The 22,497-nt window shown below is 35.1% G+C and overlaps 1 protein-coding gene across 2 annotated transcripts in view; it reads right to left on the bottom strand.

Annotated features, from left to right (window-relative positions):
* The window catches only part of LOC306874556 (DENN domain-containing protein 4C-like), an 86,292-nt gene that overhangs the window by 33,057 nt on the left and 30,738 nt on the right, over window positions 1-22,497 (bottom strand). The window contains exons 2-9 of one of the 2 annotated variants that reach the window (XM_079424697.1): window positions 15,720-15,830; window positions 14,394-14,704; window positions 7,702-7,954; window positions 6,334-6,403; window positions 5,569-5,738; window positions 3,967-4,208; window positions 3,528-3,594; window positions 2,086-2,144 (exon numbers count right to left, since the gene is read on the bottom strand). In XM_079424697.1, coding sequence (XP_079280823.1) covers window positions 2,086-2,144; window positions 3,528-3,594; window positions 3,967-4,208; window positions 5,569-5,738; window positions 6,334-6,403; window positions 7,702-7,954; window positions 14,394-14,692 — 1,160 coding nt within the window. In that variant the 5' untranslated portion in view covers window positions 14,693-14,704; window positions 15,720-15,830. The remainder of the gene's footprint in view (window positions 1-2,085; window positions 2,145-3,527; window positions 3,595-3,966; window positions 4,209-5,568; window positions 5,739-6,333; window positions 6,404-7,701; window positions 7,955-14,393; window positions 14,705-15,719; window positions 15,831-22,497) is intronic. The other variant, XM_079424696.1, reaches the window with a different exon arrangement.

Genomic DNA, 22,497 nt, shown 5'->3' with positions numbered 1-22,497 from the left:
AAATGATATACAGTGGATACAAAACATATTTAGACAATTAAGTCATTTCAAAATATTAGAATGGTATATCAAAATAAATATCAATACTTTAGCTGCTCGTTCAATATAACTAATGAACTAAAACAACGCAATTGTCAAAATATTTTTAGAGCTTAATTTAATCTAATTTAGTCCACTTAAACATGTAAAACTGAAATGTACTTTGTGTTTGGACTACAGGAATAATTTGGTGCATTAGTTTAAACTGCATGCGTGAATTTAAATTAAGAAAAGTTCATTGTATTTAAACAGTTACCTTAAGAAGTCTACGTAAAATCAATTTTAAAAACAAATTTAAAAAAATCATCAAACAATATATATACATTTTTGCATAGGTACATACTAAGGATTTTTTTTTCAGCCTGCCACAGTCTAATATGTCCTACCACAGTTTCATAATAAACCAAAACTTTTGCACTTTGTTCTGTGCCACTGCTTTGGCGAAGCATCTGTCAAAACTAAAATACACAAGTGGTCAGAATTCTTGATACCCGTGATTTATATGATCATAGAATAAAAAATAAATAAATAAAAAAAATAAATCTGCATTGTTAATCCTTTTTATCTTTTATTTAAAAAAATTCACAAAAATCTAACCTTTCATTGGTGAATAAGAATTTAAAATGGGGGGCAATATCATTATGAAATAAATGCTTTTCTCTAATACACATTGGACACAATTAACGGTACCCTTTTATTAAATACTTTTTGAAACCTCCATTTGCCAAAATAACAGCTCTGAGTTTTTTCCTATAATGCCTGATGAGGTTAGAGAACACCTAACAAGAGATCAGAGACCATTCCTTCATCCAGAATTAGTCCAGATCCTTCAGATTCCCAGCTCCATGATGGTGCTTCTCCTCTTCAGTTCACCCCACTCATTTTCTATAGGGTGCAGGCCAGGGAACTGAAATGGCCATAGCAGAAGCTTGGATTTGTGCCCAGTGAACCGTATTTGTGTTGTTTTTAAGGTTTGTTTTTGGATTATTGTCTGGTTGGAAGATCCAAACATGGCCCATTATAAGATTTCTAACAGAGTCAGTCTCTTTTTGATTTTTTATCTGTTGGTATTTGATAGAATCAAAGATGCCATCTAAACAAGATGTCCAGGACCTCCAGCAGAAATATAGGCCCACAACATTAAAATAAACAGCAGTATATTTCATTGTACACATGGTGTACTTTTTTATCCCTGTGTTCACCAAGCCCATTTTGAGTGTTTGCTGCTAAAAAAGCCACTGCCAATGACCAATGCATCTAACATCTGACCATAGAAGCCAGTCCCGTTTGAAGTTCCAGTCTTGTCTGACAACTGAATATGCTGGGGATTGTGTTTGGATAAGAGCATTTTCTTTTCTTGAAACCCTCCCAAACAACATGTGGTGTAGGTGCTGTTTGATATTTTTTTAAGGTTTTCTGACCCTGAGACTCAACTATTTTCTGCAATTCTCCAGCTGTGATCCTTGGAGAGTCTTTGGCCACTCAAACTCTCCTCCTCACTATGCAGTAGGACGATATAGACTATTATATTCCTGTGAAACAGGAAGCCATGGCTGGATAATTTCATGTTCATAATCACCCTCACAATTGTAAGTATGAATGGGATTATACTTCACAGATATTTTACTCATAAGAATTTCTAGGAGTACCAATAATTGTGACCAACGTGTATTTGAGAAAAACATTTATTTCATAATGAGATTTTGCCCCATTTTCAATTGTTTTATTTCAATGAAAGGTTAGATTTTTGTGATTAAAAAAAAAAAAAAAAACATCAAAAGGATTAATAATGCAGGTTTATTTTCACAGCCTTCTTTCATATTTACCAAGGGTACCAACAATTCTGACCAAATGTGTATGTCAGTTGAAAGCCAAAGTCTCACTTAATACTGTGGGAAACACTTAAGTTTCACTAAGATTTTACAACCAGAAACTGTCCAAACAGAAATGAATCTATTATTATGTGCCACTTGTTTCATATTTCATTATATAAAACAACAGTATCTTCACCTATGTCCATACCTTAATCAAACAGAAATCATTTACCTTAGTGGTAAAGGTGTACAGACAGGTTGGGACAGGATTAAGGTGTCATGTGCCGACAGCTTACGGGGGAAAAAAATAGATCTGGCATTACCTTAAAGTCTAAACAATCCGTTGAGACAATAATTCACTTAAATATATAACTCATATAACTTTATATAACTCTATAAACAAATATACACAGATGAGCCAAAATATTATGACCACCTCCCTAATATGCTGTAGGTTCTCCGTGTGCTGCCAAAACAGTGACACCCTGCTGAGGCCTGGACTCTACATGTATTGTAGTAATTTAATGTTGTCTCTGGTATTCTGCTCTTTGATCGTATGTGCGTTCAGGGGGCGTGGCTTTGGACGGTGATTGAAGGGAGGGTGGGACGTTCGCTTTCAATGCTATGAGGCTAAAGTTAGCATTTTCCGAGATCACCTATTGCACCTTTAATATTTAATTATTAGGAGATGATCAACAATATTTACTTTACCTGTGTCAGGTCACAATGTTTTGGCTCGTCAGTATATGGTTACAGGTAGGGATGCACGATACTATAGGACTGATATTGGAATCGGCCGATAATGGATTTAAATGTAAATATTGGCATCGGCCTGATATGAAAAATTATGCCTAAATGTCTTGCCGATAAGAGGAATGGGTTAACTCATTTGCTCAGGGTGTGGTAGCGATTAGATCACGTCAGCACTCAGCAGTGTGGCTCATACTTGAAGCAAAGTTTTGTCTGAATAATGATTAGATTCACTCTTTTGATTCATTGCATTTAATCTGTGAAAGCAGGTACTTTGCCTACTTCTAATTAAATTAAATGTAAAATAGCCTACACAAGTAACATTTAGACTGTGTTTCTGATTAAATAAAGCAGTAATTGATGTCATCAAATAATGAGTATATTTTGATTTAAAGGTCAGAAGCTAGCTTACATTAAAAAAAAAAAGAATAACAAACATGACACTTGTAAATGAAATAATTTTATTTTATACTGATTTATTCATTAATTTGAAATGTGTTTTATTTTTAAACATATCATAAGCTCAAAGATTTTCCGAATTTTTACAACTCTTTTGCTACAAGTGCTAAAATGTTAGGATTAACACTGCATCTTTCTGGGGGAAAAATGCAGCGATTGATATATAGTTTATTTATTGTAATTTTCAATGCTTCAATGTACTGTCAAAAACCTTCATTATTGTTTATTTAATTCTAACAAATAAGCTCTTGTTTAAAAATATTTTGCTTAGAATTTCTACACAGGAGAGACTTGGTGTTGTTTCCATACAAAAGGATATATATCGGTATCGGCCAAAATGAGTTGAAAAATATTGGCATATCAGATATCGGCAAAATCCAATTTCGTGCATCCCTAGTTATAGGTATTAAATGTATGATTTTGGAATCCAGAATATAAAGAATAATAAAATACTGTCCTCCTTACCTGGACCAGTATTCTTGGCCTCTGAGGAGAAGGGAAGGAGACATTGTGCATGAAATGGGATATGTGTCTAAAAAATATAAAATAAATCAATCATATTAACCCAACTCATAGACTGATATCACAATGAAACAATATAAAAATGGCCTCTTTTGTTAAACGCATGGCTAGGTGATTTACTGCTATTACAAAAATACTGATAACAATAACAAATTATGTAGAGCTTTCCAAATCAGTCACTTGTGAGGTTCCATGATGGTTATTATGCTGCCTTCGAAGACAGCTGCCTATGTAGATAGTTAATTAGGTTTTGGAACAGATTCATATTGTGCAAAATACTGTTATTGCCATCTTTAAAAAATAGTGACAAGATTACTGCAACAAAAAGCGGTGTTTAAAAAAAATGTAGTTAACTGCAGTTGAAGTAAGAATCTGTTTGTACTTCTCAATTGGCAGAGGGTTGACTCCATTGGCTGACAGCTTGTAAAGGAACATTAGGAACTTCCTGAAGGACTCAAAAAAAGGCCAACGGGACAGCAGGCAGATGCACTTGTTGGTGTTGACGGTGCGGTTGGGTATGACCTTCTTGTCCACAGTAGAGACCAAACCTAGCTGGATCTTTTGTTTTTCGCTGAGACCGTCCACAAGATACGGCTCATAAAACTGTATTCCAGCTCCATACACCTGAAGAAGGGGTACGAAAATAGGACAGTTTTTTTACGCACCACACATAAACAATGGTGTGAAAAAGTTTTTGCCCCTTTCCTGTTTTTTTTTTTTTTTTTTTTAAGTTTTAGGATGTCACACTTGAATGATTCAGATCATCAAACTAATTTTAATATTACACAAAGATAACCCGAGTAAATACAAAATGCAGTTTTGAAATAATGATTTCATTTATTAAGAAAAAAGCTGTCCAAACCTGCCTGGCCCTTAAAAAATTAAAAAAGTCTGCTTCCCCCTTGTAATGATCTGAATGACCCACCCCTCCATGATGCAATTTTAAACTTGGAAAGCAATCTAAAACAAATGCGACCTGTTCAATTTGACCCCCTCCAACCGCGCTGATTTTAACCATTCAATGCGGACGGTCACTGGTGAATTTAAAACACGCTGTGCCAGAAACACACTCAGTGCTTTTCATAGCCTATATCACAATATGTCAGTGCTTTAAACCACATAAAATGTATTTAAAATGTAGGTTTCAGATATTTAAATGAATTACTAACAAAAAAGACATTTGTTAAATATACACGATGTGAGTTTTTTAAAACTGCAGTCCGTAAGTTTTGCCTCTTTGTCGTCATCTCTGTTTGAAAACCTGCAACTGCAGTCATTTGCGGAATTATCTATACAATCTGCCATCAAATTATTCCAAAACTATTCCAGCTCCTGTGAGAAAAGGCTATAAATTATCCTCCACTGGCAGGATCCTCACATGCGACATAGCCTACTAGCCGGGACAACATCTTCATGTTTACAGATGTGACGTAATGACGCTGCTCCATGCTCGAATTTCCTGCAAATTCCTACCAGTACCACTCAAATTAGAAAACATTATTATAAGCTAACAGTTGTGAATCGGGCTAAAGTAAGGTAATAGTTTTGAACGCTGGCTGGTTATGTATTTGCTCAAATATTGACTTGGGTTAATTTTTTACCAAAAAAAGTTACAGACTGCAGCTTTACATACACCGGTGTCTAAGGAAGGCGGCAATAACAATCCTTTCAATTAAAATCTGACGATGTGTTTTATTCACATAAACATTGTGTCGGTAACTATAAAGTTCACTCTATTCTTCTCCTAGTTCAATGGTGACTTACTTTTATGTATTTCAGGATTTTGATGAATTTGATCCTTGAATTTACGTGATGTTAATCCAAAGATCCGATTCTCTGAATGAGCATTATAATGTTTTTAAACGACAAACACATTTACTTTCACTTACACACATTTAACCCCCCCCCCCCCCCCCCCCCCAGCTCATGTGTCCTCGCGCCAGGACTGGTAGGCTCATACTGACATCAAGAGATTTTATTTTACCTTTTCTCCATTGGAGTTGGTGAGGACAAATGTGGAGAAGACAGGTAAAGGGTAGCGTGTGTTAGGAGCCCAACACTCAATCGTGGCCCCCATAGGAAGGCAAAAGAGGGGTACAGACTCAGATAGGGGAAATGATTCATAGTCCTCCTTAGGATAGCGAAAGATCAGACCTGTAAATGGAATGATTTGTTAGAACCATAGTGTTTGAATGTGTACCATCTTTCTATGATTATCATTGGTATCCTGTTTTATGGCATCAGCATTTGAATTATGCGATTTAAAAAAAAAGAAGAAAAAAAAATCATCACTCTTGAAAGTGATGGGACAGGAAGTTGAGTTGTTTTTCAGTGATTAACACAATGTCATGTGACAGGAAGTGATGCAACATGGAGATAAAGAAACAAACTGACAAAAAAGTGAACTATCTAAAGGTCATGATTAAAGCATAAAAGCATTCAGCCTTTAAACACATCAAACAGACATTATTTTATGTGCACAGTCACGTGCTGAACATATAAATGGAGGAATGTCAGACATTGTTTTACAGAGCCCTGGGACCTTTTGGGGATTTCTTTATAAACAAAAAACAAAACACTGCAAAATGTTTAATGTGAAATAAGCACTGACATTTACAAGTCTCTGAGAACACTGTTAGAAATTTTCTGACAGAAAATAATCTAATTACCTGAGAAATCAGAAATTAATAAAAAATAAAAAAATGGAGGGAAAGAAAGACAGAAACTGTTGGAAGAGATGGAGACTTACCAGCCTTATAAGCAATGGAGTTGGACGCAGACACTGACTTCTTGTAACACAAAAATACACTCGAACCCCACTGAGCATGAAAAAGAAAAATAAGAAACAAATGAACTGAATTACTAAATATATCTTGTTCATAAAAGAGCTCAACAGCTAGCAACACACTAAACTGAAGAAACCTCTATGAACCATGTTTTGAGGGATCCTGAATCATTACTGTTAACTGCTGAAAGATTTGTAATAATCTTGGCTTGAGAAAGCCACCATACTGATATTAGTGTTGCTTGAGTAGAAAAACATCACTATTCTTATGACATACTTATTAGTAGTAGTAGTTGGGCTGTCAAGTGTTTTTAATTTTCAATGTAATTAATTACATGATGTGCTGATTAATTAATCAAATTATATCCCAAATTAATCGCACATCAAATTCTGGTTGAGAAATTACCCCACAAACAGAGTCATTATTTTGTTAGATAAGAAAAGCAATAATTTGATTTAACATAGAATTTATACACAAACTCTTAAAGATACAATGTGGGCATTATTATTATTATTTTTTTTTTTCAGAAGCTGCATAAAGTGGAATTTATATATATTTACACAGACTCTTTAATGCTGTTCAATTAGAATTGCACAATTCTAAATGAATTCATAATTCATCTATAAAACAGCTATGAAACGCTAACCCATCAGTAAGTACAAGTTCTTAATTTATAGGTAACACTTTATTTTAAGGTGTCCTTGTTACACGTACTTACTATTATAATAACAATAAATTATGCATAATTGCATGCTAGTAACCCTAAAACAAATCCTAATCCGAACCATATAGTACGTACATGTAGTTAATTAATATTTCTCAGTACCTACCTAAATGTAAATAATTACACTGTAACAAGGACACCTTAAAATGGGTTACACTTTATTTTAAGGTGTCCTTGTTACAGTGTAAATATACATTTAAGTACCGAGTAATATTAATTAACTACATATACTTACTATATGGTTAGGGTTTTTCTTTGGGTTACTTGCATGTAATTATGCATAATTTATTGTTATTATAATAGTAAGTGTATGTAACGTGTAACAAGCACACCTTAAAATAAAGTATTACCATAAAATGGAACCATTTTATATTACTTGGCACTTATTTGTGTAATTACACTGCAACAAGGATGCCTTAAAATACAGTCTAACTGGTTGTTGTTTTAAATTAAACATTAAGCTATGTTGAGTGCTTTTTGTGTTAAGCAGTTTAAAATGTTCCATTGTTTTTTTTTTCCTCCACTCCAGTCACGTGACTGACAACTATGAATTGTATAGCAGCGCAGTTTATTTTTTACATTGTTTTGACTTCCATGCTGAACTGACCAAGCCACAGTTGAGGTTCTTGTCCACTTTACAGAAAGTGTGAGGAGGAGTCTCGCCCTTGTTTGTGATGATGACACAGATGTCAGTCACAGCCAGTGAGTTCTGGGGCTGGACGGGGGGTGCGCGGCGGTACGTAATGAATATCCGCTGGGATGTGGCAGAGCTGTTGTTGACATTTGCACAGCGGCCAAATGGTGTGGCCTCAATGACCTCACAACCTTGAATAAGGCGCTCTTTACCCTCATATAGGACCCTACAAAAAAGAACAAACACTGATCAGCAACTTAACCCACAGAAAATGGAAAAGAACCCATTAACAAGTACCCTTAGGCTCTTCTTGTGAAGGCATTACATTAGCATGATCAAGGTCTGTGCAAACGTGTCCAATCATGGTACAGCAGGGTTTGTATGCAAGGCAGTGAAAAGAGAAGAGGAAATGTGTGAGACAGATTATCTCTATGTAAGTGCAATGAACAATGTATATATGCCAATGAAAATCTAAATTAAATCAGTTCATCACCTAAAGTGATTATGACTCTTTAAAAGACTTGGATTAATGTTTTGGAAATAAATCCTTTATGCCAGCCGAGGCTGCATTTACTTGAAAAAAAATAAAATAACAAAACATCAATACTGTCAACAGTAACACTGTGAAGTATAAGAACAATAAATGATAATAAAATATTTTAATATATTTTAAAAGATAATAGATTTAAAAAAAATATATTCCTGTGATGGCAAAACTGAATTTTTAGTAGCCATTACTCCAGTTTTCAATCATATAAAAGGACATGTATTCATTCATTGATATAATCTCACAATGTACTAAAATCAATGGCTACTAAAAATTCAAATCACACGTTAACAGTTTAATAGATGAGCCCAAGTCTGTGTTACTAATTCGAAAATACCGAACTACACAACAACAGTAGCATTTCTAAAATTATAGCCAGCTTGGGCATCCGCCATCACACTCACTGTGAGAAATGCTTCAAGCGGAGTGATTCAAACGATGAAAAGGTTCCCGTGGCGTTACTGGGGAATATCTCATGGTTGGAAAGACCTCTCAGCCAATCAGATTCAAGGACTAGAACAAATTGTTGTATACACATGTTATCATTAATTTTACCCATCATATAATGCCTTGAAAGCTTGTTGCTATATCATTACTATTCCATGTTTTTGCTGAAAACCCTGCCAGTATAAAAGGCATAGCTATAAAATATATTTATGTTTTCGTTGATTGAAATACTGAAAATGACAAATAAAAGTCCTTTTTTATATTCAGAAGCTTTTAAACCATGTTAATGTGATTATATTCTTCAAAAACATATGGTAATCTGTTGTAGCACCATAGTCCTAAATAATAGGTGGTGTGCTGTTCAGGCACCAAATTATGCAGAGTCTCTCTCTGTCTGAACTCAAGAGAGCCCAAATGGGATGTGTAGCAAAGCTTTAAATGCTTTACACACACTAAGTGCCATCGAATGCCTTACCAGCAAGTACATTGCATCATCTTGATATTTAATATTGTGGCATTTTAAATGAAGACAAGTACAGTGGATGTTGTCAGGCCTTGGAGAGGGTATATTTTGAATCACAACATAGGCTACATATATTAAAAAAGGGGGATTATAGTCAAAACGAATGAAATAAGGGTGTGGTGTCCTTGCTGTGATTTTGGCAATGATGAGGGTTGGGGAGGGCATAGAGGACAGTACGAGGCAGGGATCCAGACAGCTGTGACAGGAGACTATGTTCTTCATCAGGTCGCGAAGAAATATAGAGCTGGGTATCATCAGCATAACAGTGAAAGCTAACACCATGTTTCCTAATGATATCTCCCAAGGGTAACATGTAAAGCGTGAAAAGTAAGGGGCCAAGTACTGAGCCTTGAGGTACTCCATACTGCACTTGTGATTAGTACCTCTTCATTTACTGCCACAAATTGATGGCGGTCAGATAAGTATGATTTGAACCATGCCAGTGCACTTCCTCTAATGCTAACATAATTTTCTAGTCTATTTAAAAGAATGTTGCGGTCGATAGTGTCAAACGCGGCGCTAAGATCCAGTAGCACTAATAGAGAGATACAACCATGATCAGATGATAAAAGCAGGTCATTTGTAACTCTAATGAGAGCAGTCTCAGTACTATGATATGGACTAAAACCTGACTGGAAATCCTCACATATCTCATTTTTCTCTAAGAAGGAACATAGTTGTGATGATACTACCATTTCTAATATCTTTGACAGAAAAGGGAGATTCAAGATCGGTCTGTAATTAATTAATTCTTTGGGGTCAAGTTGTGGTTTTTTAATGAGAGGCTTAATAACAGCCAGTTTGAAGGTTTTTGGGACATATCCTAATGACAATGATGAGTTAATAATATTCAGAAGAGGATCTATTACTTCTGGAAGCACCTCTTTTAGGAGCTTAGATGGAACAGGGTCTAAAATACAGGTTGTTGGTTTAGATGATTTAACAAGTTTATACAATTCTTAATTTCCAATAGAAGAGAATGAGTGGAATTGTTCCTCAGAGGATCTGATGCGATACTGAGGCTGACAGCTGCATGGTTACAGTTTTATCTCTAATAGTTTAGATCTTGGAAGTAAAGTAGTTAATAAAGTCATTACTACTGTGCTGCTGTTATATTTTTTTGTTAATTTAGCCACTGTATTAAATAAATACTTGGGGTTGCGTTTGTTTTCTTCTAAAAGAGACGTTAAGTAAGCAGATCCAGCAGTTTTTAATGCTTTTCTGTAGGATAGGGTACTTTCCCGCCAAGCAAAACAAAATATCTCTAATTTTGTTTTTCTCCAGCTGCGCTTCATTTTCCGGGCTGCTCGCTCTAGTACCCGAGTGTGCTCATTATACCACGGCGTTGGACTCTTTTCCTTAATCTTCCTTAAGCGTAAAGGAGCAACCGTATCTAAAGTGCTAGAAAAGTGAGAGTCAATAGTTTCTGTTACAAGTTGTTCTGAGCTATTGGATATGCTGAGGAATTGAGATAATTTAATTGAGATTATTTATAAAGTAGTATTTTGTGGTAGAAGTGATGGTTCTACCATATTTGTAACAAGGAGTTGGCTTTACAGCTTTAGCTATATGGAATATATGTCACGAATCCTGGCCATGCTCTTCCGTTAACTCGCCACCAGATGTCCCTCACTCACCACATGGACTCTTACAGCACACTGGACTACATTTCCCACAATCCATTGCACTGATAAGATGCACAGCTGTTCTCAATTATCTCGCCCACACCTGATTACCATCTCACAATCACCATCACCCAATCATTCACTATTTAAACCTGGGACTTGCTCTTGCTCAGGGCCGAGTATTGTTAGCGTTTATCACTCACATAGCGATAGCAACTTTACAGAGCCATTGATCTAGTCCTAGTCTTGCCTTGTTTATCTTGCTGTGTCAGACCCTGCCCGTGTTTCCTGGATTAACCCTTCGCCTTGCCGTTTGGACTCTGTTTGCTCCCCGTTTGGATTTTTGCTTTCGTTTCTGGATTATCTCTCTGCCTTGCCCCTTTGGATACTGTTCGCCGATCATCGACCCACGCTTGCTCCACGGATTGCTCTGTCTTGCCTCTGCCATACCTGTTTGCTGTCTCCCGACCCTGCCTGTATGACCATGTTTTATAATAAAGCTTTGCACATGGACCCGTACGTCTCACGTCTCGTCAGCCCCGTAACAATATACATCAAGTCAAGTCAAGTCAGCTTTATTGTCAATTACATGAAACTAGATAATGATCTGAGATAGCATCGCTCTACTGCAATATTTCAATGCCACTGACATAAATTCCATATGACAGTATTAAATCTAAGAATAGCACTACCTCAGATAGAAAAATCAGCAAATTCTTTAATAAAGTCTGTATGGTGCCCTGGTGGCCTGTATACAGCACAAACATCGCAGGTGATTTATCATTAACACTTGTTTCTTTGGATAACGTTATATGAAACACCATTATATATACTTGAAACCCAACCTCTGTGAAATACTGAAAATATTGCTATAAATTGTGGCAACACCTCCCCCTTTACCTTTTGGACGCGGCTCATGTTTGTTGGGGTAGACTCATTTAAAGTAATGCAGTCATCTGGTTTTAGCCAGGTTTCTGTCAAACAAAGCACATCTAGTTTATGGTCAGTGATCATATCATTTACAAAAAGTCCTTTTGTAGAAAGGGATCTAATATTCAATAAGGCAAGCTTTATCATTTGTTTATCTGTATTATATCTGTTTTTTTATTTGTTGAACAATTAAATTGTTACTCTTTGGTTTGGATGTTTTCTGTATTTTCTAGTTCGGGGAACAGACACAGTCTCTATAGTGTGAGATCTAGGTGAAAGAGTCTCTATGTGTTCAGAATTAACTGACTTCTGTGACGTGAGGCGGCTAGCAGACGGTCGGTTTAACCAGTCTGTCTGCTTCCCTCTTATGTTCTTAAAAGAGTGAAGGCCTTGAGCTGAACTATAAAACTCATAGTCAGCTGATGCTGAATGGAGACCACAAATAGATTTTGAACGACATGCATATATGCAATTTGTTACACCGAGAGGGGTGGATATTTGAATGAGAATGTCATCATTAAAATATTAATGTAGAAATATAGGCAATTTGAATATAGCAAAAATACTGAACGAAAATGTTTAAACTGAATTAACTAAATTACTTACTTTTTTAACAATTATAAAATTGATTTATACAATTCACAAGCCCCATGAGGGCTTTTAAGATAAGGATATTAAGATATTTTGAAAACATTTCTATGGAAAATAAGTTAATTTACTTGATAAACAAATACATAAAAAAAGTCCCAAACTATTTTTTTTTTTTCATTTATAATTTTCTGTCTTTACTTTTATTGTTAACTTTTTTTATTTTATTTTTTTATTAGTATATTTATTATTTATACCTTCATATTTATATTCCGTCATGTATTTATTCATGCATTCATTTATTTTTACTTTTTCTGTATGCAACAAGCAAAAAGGGAATCCTCCCTAAGGCTACTTCCACATTAATACCAGTAGTAATGGGATATTTGCTTAAAAAAAAAAAACATTAATTAACATTAAAAAAAAAACACAAATATTATATATATATATATATATATATATATATATATATCATGCCAGAAGAATATTGTGAAAACTTTATTATGGCTGTTCCCTCGGTATCATCTCATTGAGGTTTACGCATATATATCAATGTGACTGAAAATGAAGAAGAAATAGTTCACGCGCACATCCTTAGTTAACGCGATCCTTTGAACACCGGCATAAAGCTCTCCTAAAACATCAATAAGAACCTCCAGCTATAAGCAAAAATGCTCACCTCTAACTATTTATGAAGCATTTACCATAATTTACATGTAATATGGCTATGACCTGAAGTCACTCAAAAACAAAAGAAAAGTAATCGAGCTTACTCTATAGTCTACAATAAACCAATGTAAGCAGCAAGCCCATATAACCATCATAAAAAAAGACAGAATTAATACAAAAATAAATGAACACATACATAAATTAATATAAATGTAGCATTTGGACCAATCAGACACACAATTGTTCCATTAGAATTAACAAATCAATTATTCATTAGATTAACAAATGATCACAGACCCCTCACCCAATAAACATACTGAGTGCCAGGATGTCTGTGAAGGACCCCAGGCCCCTGGTTACCATGGCCAGATCAGATAAACTTTACGACCTAGAAGTATGTAGAGAGAATCTTTCCCCTACTCAATTCTCTCTAAAACAGACACGTACTGCTATAGGAAGCGACTTTCATTAATTCATAGAAACGTTTTCTATGACCTTCCTATCATGTATATCCCCAGGTCATTGTGTATGATTACTACCTTCTTGTATATGGTCTTTTGTATTGTATACTGTTTTATGCATGCTTATGATAGAACCACTCGTTCATGTAATCTTACCTATATCATGTTTAGTATCTATGAATTTGTCTTCTAAATAAAAAATAAAAAATAAAGCATTAAAATAATGAAAATAGTAAATAAAGCTATGCAAAATAAATTCAACAAAACATTTATATATTTTTTTAAAGTAATAAATTATTTTTGAAACTAATTATCAAGTCATTTACTCTTTAATTTAATTTGTTATTATTTATTAATAATAAAATAAACATTTATCCAGAACAATTTCTATAATTTTCATTCCATCATAGTCCAGGATAAGTCGCATGGCCACGCATATTTTACTAGGCTACTTGCAATGCTACGGGGATGACATATTAACAGAAGGGGAGATTTAAAGAGCAGAGGCTTGGAAATAGCCCCATCCCAGCAAATTGCATGCATGTGTGACATGCTTAAGTGCATAATGTCATATAAGCATTTGCTTCTTTACAAAAAAAGAAATGTATCATATTGGTAGTTATAGGTTAGTTAGTTTTTTTTATATAACCACCTTTGTGCTTTTTGTCATTAATTTAAAAAGGCGTAACGTAGAGCTGTATGATTATAACAAGAATTTACAACCAGCTTGAAAAAGCTTGATTCAGACAGATCATGCAGATATTCCCAATGTAAACAAAGTTGTAAAAACCTGTGGCTCTTTTTGACTTCTGTTTGAAATATCTGTTCAAGGGTACCGTTACTCAGAGGAACAACCATTTACCCTACAAACTCACCCGATGTCAATGAGTGGGGGCTTCCCACGACCCCTCTTGTAACACAGGAAGAGTTCTGGGCTCTTGAGGCTGCCATGGTTGAGATTGGCTGGCTGGCCACTGTAGGTACTCTCAATGCATGTAAAACCTTCAGGTACAGTTTCTCCAGCAGACTTGTTGATGACAGCAAGGTCTGTGATGGGTGCCTTGGGCCCACTGGACTTGGCTTCAGATAGATCCTGCTCTAGTGGTGTGGACTTGTCTGTCAGGCCAGCCACAACAAAGTAGTCTGTCACACGGTGACCCTTATCCTCAATCATTGCTGGACGGACCTGTTTGGAGAGAAGGAACCATTGATTTTATGTTTTACAGGTTTCAAACCATATTTGTATGCTTTTTAAAATAGTTTTATTTTTCTTTATCTTGGACACTCTTATTTGTCATTCACCCAATTACAAACATTCACTAAATGTATAATTTATATTTGAATAGCATGCACTGTCATACCAAAGCGCATCAACTATCAACTATCAAGAAATCTGAAAATACACAACACAAGCTGAGCAGATGCCAACAAATAATAACCAAAACTGTAGCTGATCACAGCATCCTGGCTGAGGTCATAATGACCGAATGGTGCAGGACGGGGACCACTTACAGCTGAACATTTAATTTTTGTAATACTACCACCAAATACAATGAAACACTGAAAACACAGACTGAGGTGAGAAGCACATGGAATGTGCATTCTGTGTGAATAGCACCTAGAGATATGTTCTGCTTACGGTCCATCATCGAGTGCATCACACGTGAATGGTTCATCACAGACATCTTTGTGCATTCAGATCATTCTTTTCTCTTAACTGTTATCATTAACATATGGGCAATGTGTCTAATTCTAACATTTGGTAATATTTATATTCAAAATTGTGATTCCTTGATTTATGAAAAAAAATTGGCCTAAATTTTGGCAAAATACTAAATTTGAATTAATAAAATCAGAAAAATTGCCCAGCCCTACTTGCCATAAACAGAAGCACAATACAGAAGTCAATGCCTTTTGATTAAGTAAATGGCACAGGATAGTGTTTTCACAATAATGATTTATATTACAATACATACGTATATTATTCCTGTAAATACGGTTGGAATGACCCCAAATTTTATATTACATTGAATTTCACAATTCTTGATACCAATCTTTATATACTATAGCAAAAACAAATCCTAGCCTAATTAATGTAAGCAAAAAGTTATCAAAGTTACAGAAAAATATCTGTCAGAATAGTATACGAGTCCCAAATATTCTCATTTTGTGTGCTATTGAGCTTGAATGTTTTAAAGTACCTTGAATGTTTAAAAGAGCAAGGCTTAATGAAGACCATGGCAAAGTTATCAGCTGTTAAAGTTGATGAAGGAGGGGGAGGAGGAGGACAATGTCCGTGTCTGTTCCCTGAACTAGAAAATACAAAAAATGCCCAAACCAATTTATGAGTAACAATTTAATTGATGTTCAACAAATAAAAAATGTATATAACACAGAAAAACAAATGATAAAGCTTGGCTTACTGAATATCAGGTCCCTTTAAGCGCTTTTTGTAAATGATACGATCACTGATCATAATCTAGATGTTCTCTGTTTGACAGAAACCTGGCTAAAACCAGATGAATACATTATTTTAAACCAGTCTACCCCCCAAGATTCCTGTTATAAAAATTAGCTGCGTCCAAAAGGCAAAGGGGGAGGTGTTGCTACAATTTCTAGAAATATTCACAGTATTTCTCAGAAGACAGGCTTTGAGTATAACTCTGTTGAAGCAATGGTGCTTCATTTAACATTTTCTAGAAAAACAAGTGTTACATCCCCTGTGATGTTTGTACTGGCAACTGTATACAGGCCACCAGGGCACCATACAGAGTTTATTAAAGAATTTGCTGATTTTCTATCAGAGTTGGTGCTGGCTGCAGTTAAAGTTTTAATTGTGGGTGATTTTAATATCCTACAGAACCACCACTGGCTCTGCACCCCTTTACCTAAATTCATTACTTCAGACTTATGTCCCTTCTAGAAGCTTGCGTTCTTCAAGTGAACGACGCATTATTGTGCCATCCCAAAGACGCACAAAAACATTTTCACTGACTTTTTCATTAACTGTTCCCATCTGGTGGAATGACCTGCCCAACTCAATCCAAGCAGCTGAATCCTTACCCATCTTCAAGAAACGGCTAAAAACACATCTCTTCCATCTTTTATTTTATCTATATGTCTTTTTATTAAAAAATTGAATAAATAAAAAATAAAAATAATTATCTGTACTGCGTTAGGCTAACCAAAACTTGTAATAGCACTTGCACGTTGTTGCTCTTTTGTTGGTTCTGATTGCTTCTTTTGTCCTCATTTGTAAGTCGCTTTGGATAAAAGCGTCTGCTAAACGACTAAATAAATAAATAAATGTTGACAATGAAAAAGATGCATTAGGATCAGCATTCATAGGCATTCTGAACTCTATCGGGGTTAGACAACATGTGTCAGGACTAGGGCTGGGTATCGTTCAAAAATGTTCGATACCGATACCTTTAGTTCGATACCGGTTCCTGGACGATACTTTTTTCGATACCAATTTTATGAAAACAGTTTTAACAAGATTACATTATCTCAAAAAACTTTGGTTTTATTTTTTTCAGCTTGTTGACATGTAAGCTTCATGTGTGCGCTTGAGCACTTATTAAAAGCTCATTATTATGATTTAAATAGTTTATTAATAAATGTGGGATTAGTTAACTAATGCTTAAAATGAATGACTGCTAGTCGACCAGAAAAATCTTTAGTCAAGGACAACCCTAGTGCTAATGTCCTTCAAACCACTAGGTTTTCCCATTTGCCAGCAAGAAGTTTTTGTAAGGAAGTGAAAGTCAGTTCAAATATAATAAAATTTAGTATGATCACATATTCTTTTTTTGTATTTTACATTGAAGTACAGGTCAGAATAAGTATATCGTTTCATGTTTACATAGGCCTAAACATATCTCGCTTGTTACTCTGAATGATGATTTGCCAAAAAGAGATAATATTGTAATTTTTCCCATAACTGAAATGTTTTTAGTATTAGTCTGTGTCATTAAATTAGTTTTAATGACATTCCTGAGTAAATGACTGCAGAAGAAAATGTTGAAATAAAATAAGCAGTTTACTGATGCTTCCCAGCCATGCTTGCTTAGCTTGCCACTTTGTTTCAGACTTGCTCGGCCTCAAAAATCCCTGCTTGCAGCCATATTTATTAATAGGCCTACTTTCTTTTAATGAACATGACATGACATTATCAGGATGGGCATTTGGGGTGGAGAATCCCCCCAGTGACCGCTCTTGAACTTGTAGTGAGGAGGGACAATTGGAAGTATAGAAACTATATTGCTGGAATGTCTTTTATATTGTTTGATTTTTGTAAAAAAAATTTACAGCTGTTAAATGATAAAAAGCATTTACAGCCAATCAGAATCCATTCAACTTTAAAGAGCTTGAGCATTTAAAGTGGTAGACAACAAACCTGCAGCGCATGCTTAGAATGAACATTGGTATTGTTCATTGGTGTGGAGGCTTACAGTTACTGTTGTAGTTATCATTATAGTTATTGTTCTTGGTGTGGACAGACTTTAAGAGTGACTCCCAAGCTACTGGGTCCAGACTTTATTAGCTTTTTGGCAATTTACAGTGCCTAGTGACTCCCTCGGTTCATGGGTGTCTATAATTAATCAATAACACAAATTAAACAATACTAAAATGCATTCAAATATTAAGATTTATTAAGTTTAACACTGTCAATATATCTGTCAATGCTAAACATTCCTCATTTATCAGTAATATCAATAAGATGCTAAAATTAATATTTATATGGTGATGCTGTCATTCAGTGTAATAGATGACACTGTGGTGTAAAGAGATAATTTGGGTTACCCTGAATGAGAAACTTTTACTTCAGCTAATATTGCAGGAAACCAAATGTACACATATCGCAAACAATGAACTTGAACAGTAAAGTTAATCGCAGTTATTCACAACATAGGCCTATACTTATTTTTCAAAAAACCTCACAATATGTGTTTTTTTGGCATTTCACTGAATGACGTGTTTTTGTAACCTTAGTTACCACACCATGAAAAGTTTAAATGATCAAGTATTTAAAAGCAATAAACTCTTTTCTGCAGCAACAAGGTCTTCCAAGTGCCAATTGATGATGTCACTGACTGCCAAATGACTATCGCCTTTTTTTTTTTTTTTTATATGATTTCAGAATGGCTTACTTATTTGAAAATGCCAAGACAACAAATATATATTTTTAACTTGGTATTTTATATGATTATTAGGGGCCAAGCACTGAAGGTGCGATGGCACCTTTTGTATCCGTTGTATCTGAAGATTCTTTTTCCTTCTGAATCCTTTGCTCGTGCCGAGTTGAATGAAGTCCAAAATGTAAAAATCTTGAGGTTTAGTTTTTTCGCTATTTTAAATGAATCGTAAAACCTACTTTTTCGAACTCGTCCTAGACAGTTTGTCTGATTTTCACCAAAATTGGCTGAGATCCTCTTCAGACCATGCTGGCCAAAAGTTATGGAATTCAAGTCGATTAGTCAAACCGTTCTCGAATAACGCGTGAACGAATTCTACGAAAAGCATGCAAAATTGGATCTGAGGCTATATCTCCGCAACGGTTTGGCTTATTAAAACCAAACTTGGTGTGTGTTATAACAAGCATGATCTGAGGCTACCGTGTTTCGGCGCTGTGCCCCCTAGTATCCAGGAGATACGAAAAACGGCTATTTTTGCTTATAACTTCTCAATGGTTTGGCCAAAAATGATTCAGTGCAGCATGCCAAGTCGAACCATATCCAAATTTCCGTTGGCCATTTTGAATTTTGTACTAAAATGCTATATTTTACGAACGCATTGACGTATCGTTATGAAACTTGGTATGGTTCATCAGCACGATGCCCTGAAGGAGCCTGAGAAGTTTCGAGCCAGTGCCACCTAGTGGTAAAATCAAATATTCACATGCTTATAACTTTGGGTGTGGTCGACTTATTAGACTTCTGAATCCTTGTCGAGTCCAGGGATACCAAACTTGCCAGGTTTTGCCTTATGATTTGTGCAACGTTGCATTTTAGCACTTAAAAACATTTGCCAGTATCTTAGAAACAGTTACTCCGATCGACACGAAACCACCGTAGGAAATTCGTAAGCATAGTGTGCCGGCTAAAGGCTAATACCCAATTGCCAATTTTTTTATAGTAAGTTTTTTTAAAGTCGGCCATCAGTCATTTTTTCTTTTCTCATATATAAAAATGTCTATAACTCCAAAACAAAAGATATTTTCACCACATTTGACACACATATAAGGACACATTGGGCACACTCTAAGGACACATAAAAAATTTGGTGGGATTTTGCCTCTTAGTGGCGCTATAAATGAACAAAACATGAAATTGCCATTGACTACAATAGAGTATTATGATAAAATGTTATATTTTTCGATTGCATTGGTGTACCATTACGAAACTTTGTATGTACCATCGAGACTATGACCTGAAAGTACTCAAAACGTTTCGAAACTGTGCCACCTTGTGGTCAAAAGTTATAACGAAATTTCAAATAAATGCTTATTTTATTTTTGCTTAGTTTGTCCGATTTTCACCAAAATTAAGTCAGGTCATCTTCAGACTGTGCTGACAAAAAGTTATGGATTTCGTGTCGATAGACAAAACCGTTTTCGTACAGCACCACTACAAATTTTAGGCATGGTGCCAAAATGATTTAAATTGAAATCATCCTAAAATTTCTTTTAGTACTCATTGTTGCATTTGGTCTGATGCTCCATGCTATGCTTAGCTCCTCATTTTGCCGCTGGAGTGCTTGGCACCGTAATTGCTGCTTGCAGCTATATTTTAAAGATGTAATGGTAAAAATCAAAGTCCGGAACATTATACTGGATGACAGTTTTACACTTTGGACCATTATTTCCCCCATATTTTATTCACAAAAGTTTTTTGAAATATGAAAGTAGACAATTTACTTGCATTTAACACATTTTTTTTAGCCCGGTCTCATGAAAATGCATATCAATAGCACATTTTTTGTATTTTACGTGCTATTTAGGGTAAACGTACCTATTAAACTCACGCACCCATTAAGCACACTTCCATTTTTGAGATCAGATTATAAAAAGAAAAAAATATTTATTATCCTAGTTGATGTTTTAACCAATTGACCACACTGTCTGGTGGCCATTTTAAAAGCGGTCTAAAAACATTCACCAAAAGAGGAGCCCCTTAAATGTGCATTTTTTAGATGTTTAAGCCTTTATTTTGGGTAAGTTTAACTACTTGTCGTAAAATTAAGAGATTAATGTTCAGACTTTTGCATATTATAAACCTGGAACTTGGATGTCGGATATAATTACATTAGATCCAAAAGATAGTTTTAGCAACATAACGCAGATGCTACAGAATACAGTTATCTGACTAGCTGTATAAGATTGTGTGTTACGCTAACATATTACTTCACAGGCATTACTGGCTTGTACTTTTACATCCATAATATTATAAATTTACAGTTTATTGCTGGTCTGTCATTTTACAGTGCTGTAATTTTTAAAGATTTAATATTATTTTAAGGTGAGCTTAAAGGGTACACTACTATGAAAATCACACAGCTTCAGTGAGACATCAATAAGAAAAAGTATAATTTCATAGATATTTATCATATTAAAATATGTATGAACTTAATACATGACCTAGACTATTTATTTAGTGTATGTTTAGATTTTAACAATAACTTCTCAGCCTGGTAAGTCGATAACATATTAAAGTCAGTTTGAAGTTTGAGTCTCTTCTTGTAAATTCCTGGATCTGAAGAAGTTGGATAAGTCGAATCAAGCTGAAGAATTTCAAGAGTTAACTCCTCTAGTTTCTTTCTTCGTTGTCTATTTACACTGGCTGAGTACAAAATAATTTGACCCCAAGCATATGCTTTCAAAGCTTCCCAAATTAAGGAAGGTGAAGTTTCAGAGGTGGTGTTTATCTCCAAAAGGTTATCTAATTGTTCTTTTAATGAATCGTAAAAGAAGGTAATCAAATCTCCAGCATCCGGAACTAAACATCCTATCTTGAAACAGAAACGAAAGTGTAAGTGGAGCATGATTGGATATTACAATACTGCTGTATGAACAGGATTTCACTTTAGGTACTTGTCTAAGAAGTAATCAATATGTGAATAGTTCTGGTGGACATAGAAGAAAGAATATTGTCATACTATGGGGTTGTAAAACTGCCATACATCAGCTTGACCACAGGTATTTAAAAGCGACTGAAGTGCAATTGCGGTTTTGGAGGGTTGGATGGGTTTGGTGGATGAGCAGTCAAGAGAAGGATTCAGAAGACAATTAAAATCACCTCCCATAATAAGATAATGTGTATTTAAATCAGGGAGTAAAGAGAATATTTTCTAGATAAAGTTTACATCATAATTTGGTGCGTACATGTTGGCCAAAATCATTGTTAACCCATATAACAGGCCAGAGACAATAACATATCTACCACAAGAGTCAGCAAAAATTTATGAAGGAGAAAATTGAATGCACCTGTTGATTATAATTGCCACACCTCTAGATTTGCTCAAAAATTTAGAACGAAACAAATGTCCAATCCATTTCTTGCGAATTCTGACTTGATTCGAGTTTTTTTAGTGAGTCTCCTGCAAAAAGCCAATATGAGTATTTAAATGTTGTAAATGAGACAACACCTTGTTGCCTTTAATCAGACTATGTAAGCCTTTATCATTCCAGCTAATAAAATTAACACTGGAACCTCCTGACTGAACACTGCACAACTTAGTGGTCATTGATTACAACAGCAGAAAGAATTGTTGAGACGAAAGGAAACAACAACTCTCTTCTGTCTTGACATGTCCGAGAATAAACGAGAAGGAGAGAAAAAAAAAGAAGAAAAAAAGGGGGCGGGGGGGGATATCAATAAGTCCAACGACCATTACCCATTTTCATACAACACAAACACCTTCTCTCCACCGAACATGCGAAGAGAGCTCCGTAACAGATTGTAAACATGTCAAAATATT

Source organism: Barbus barbus (genome assembly GCF_936440315.1).
Source record: "Barbus barbus genome assembly, chromosome: 1".
NCBI classification, from domain to species: Eukaryota; Metazoa; Chordata; class Actinopteri; order Cypriniformes; family Cyprinidae; genus Barbus; species Barbus barbus.
This window is presented reverse-complemented; position numbering and strand designations above follow the sequence as displayed.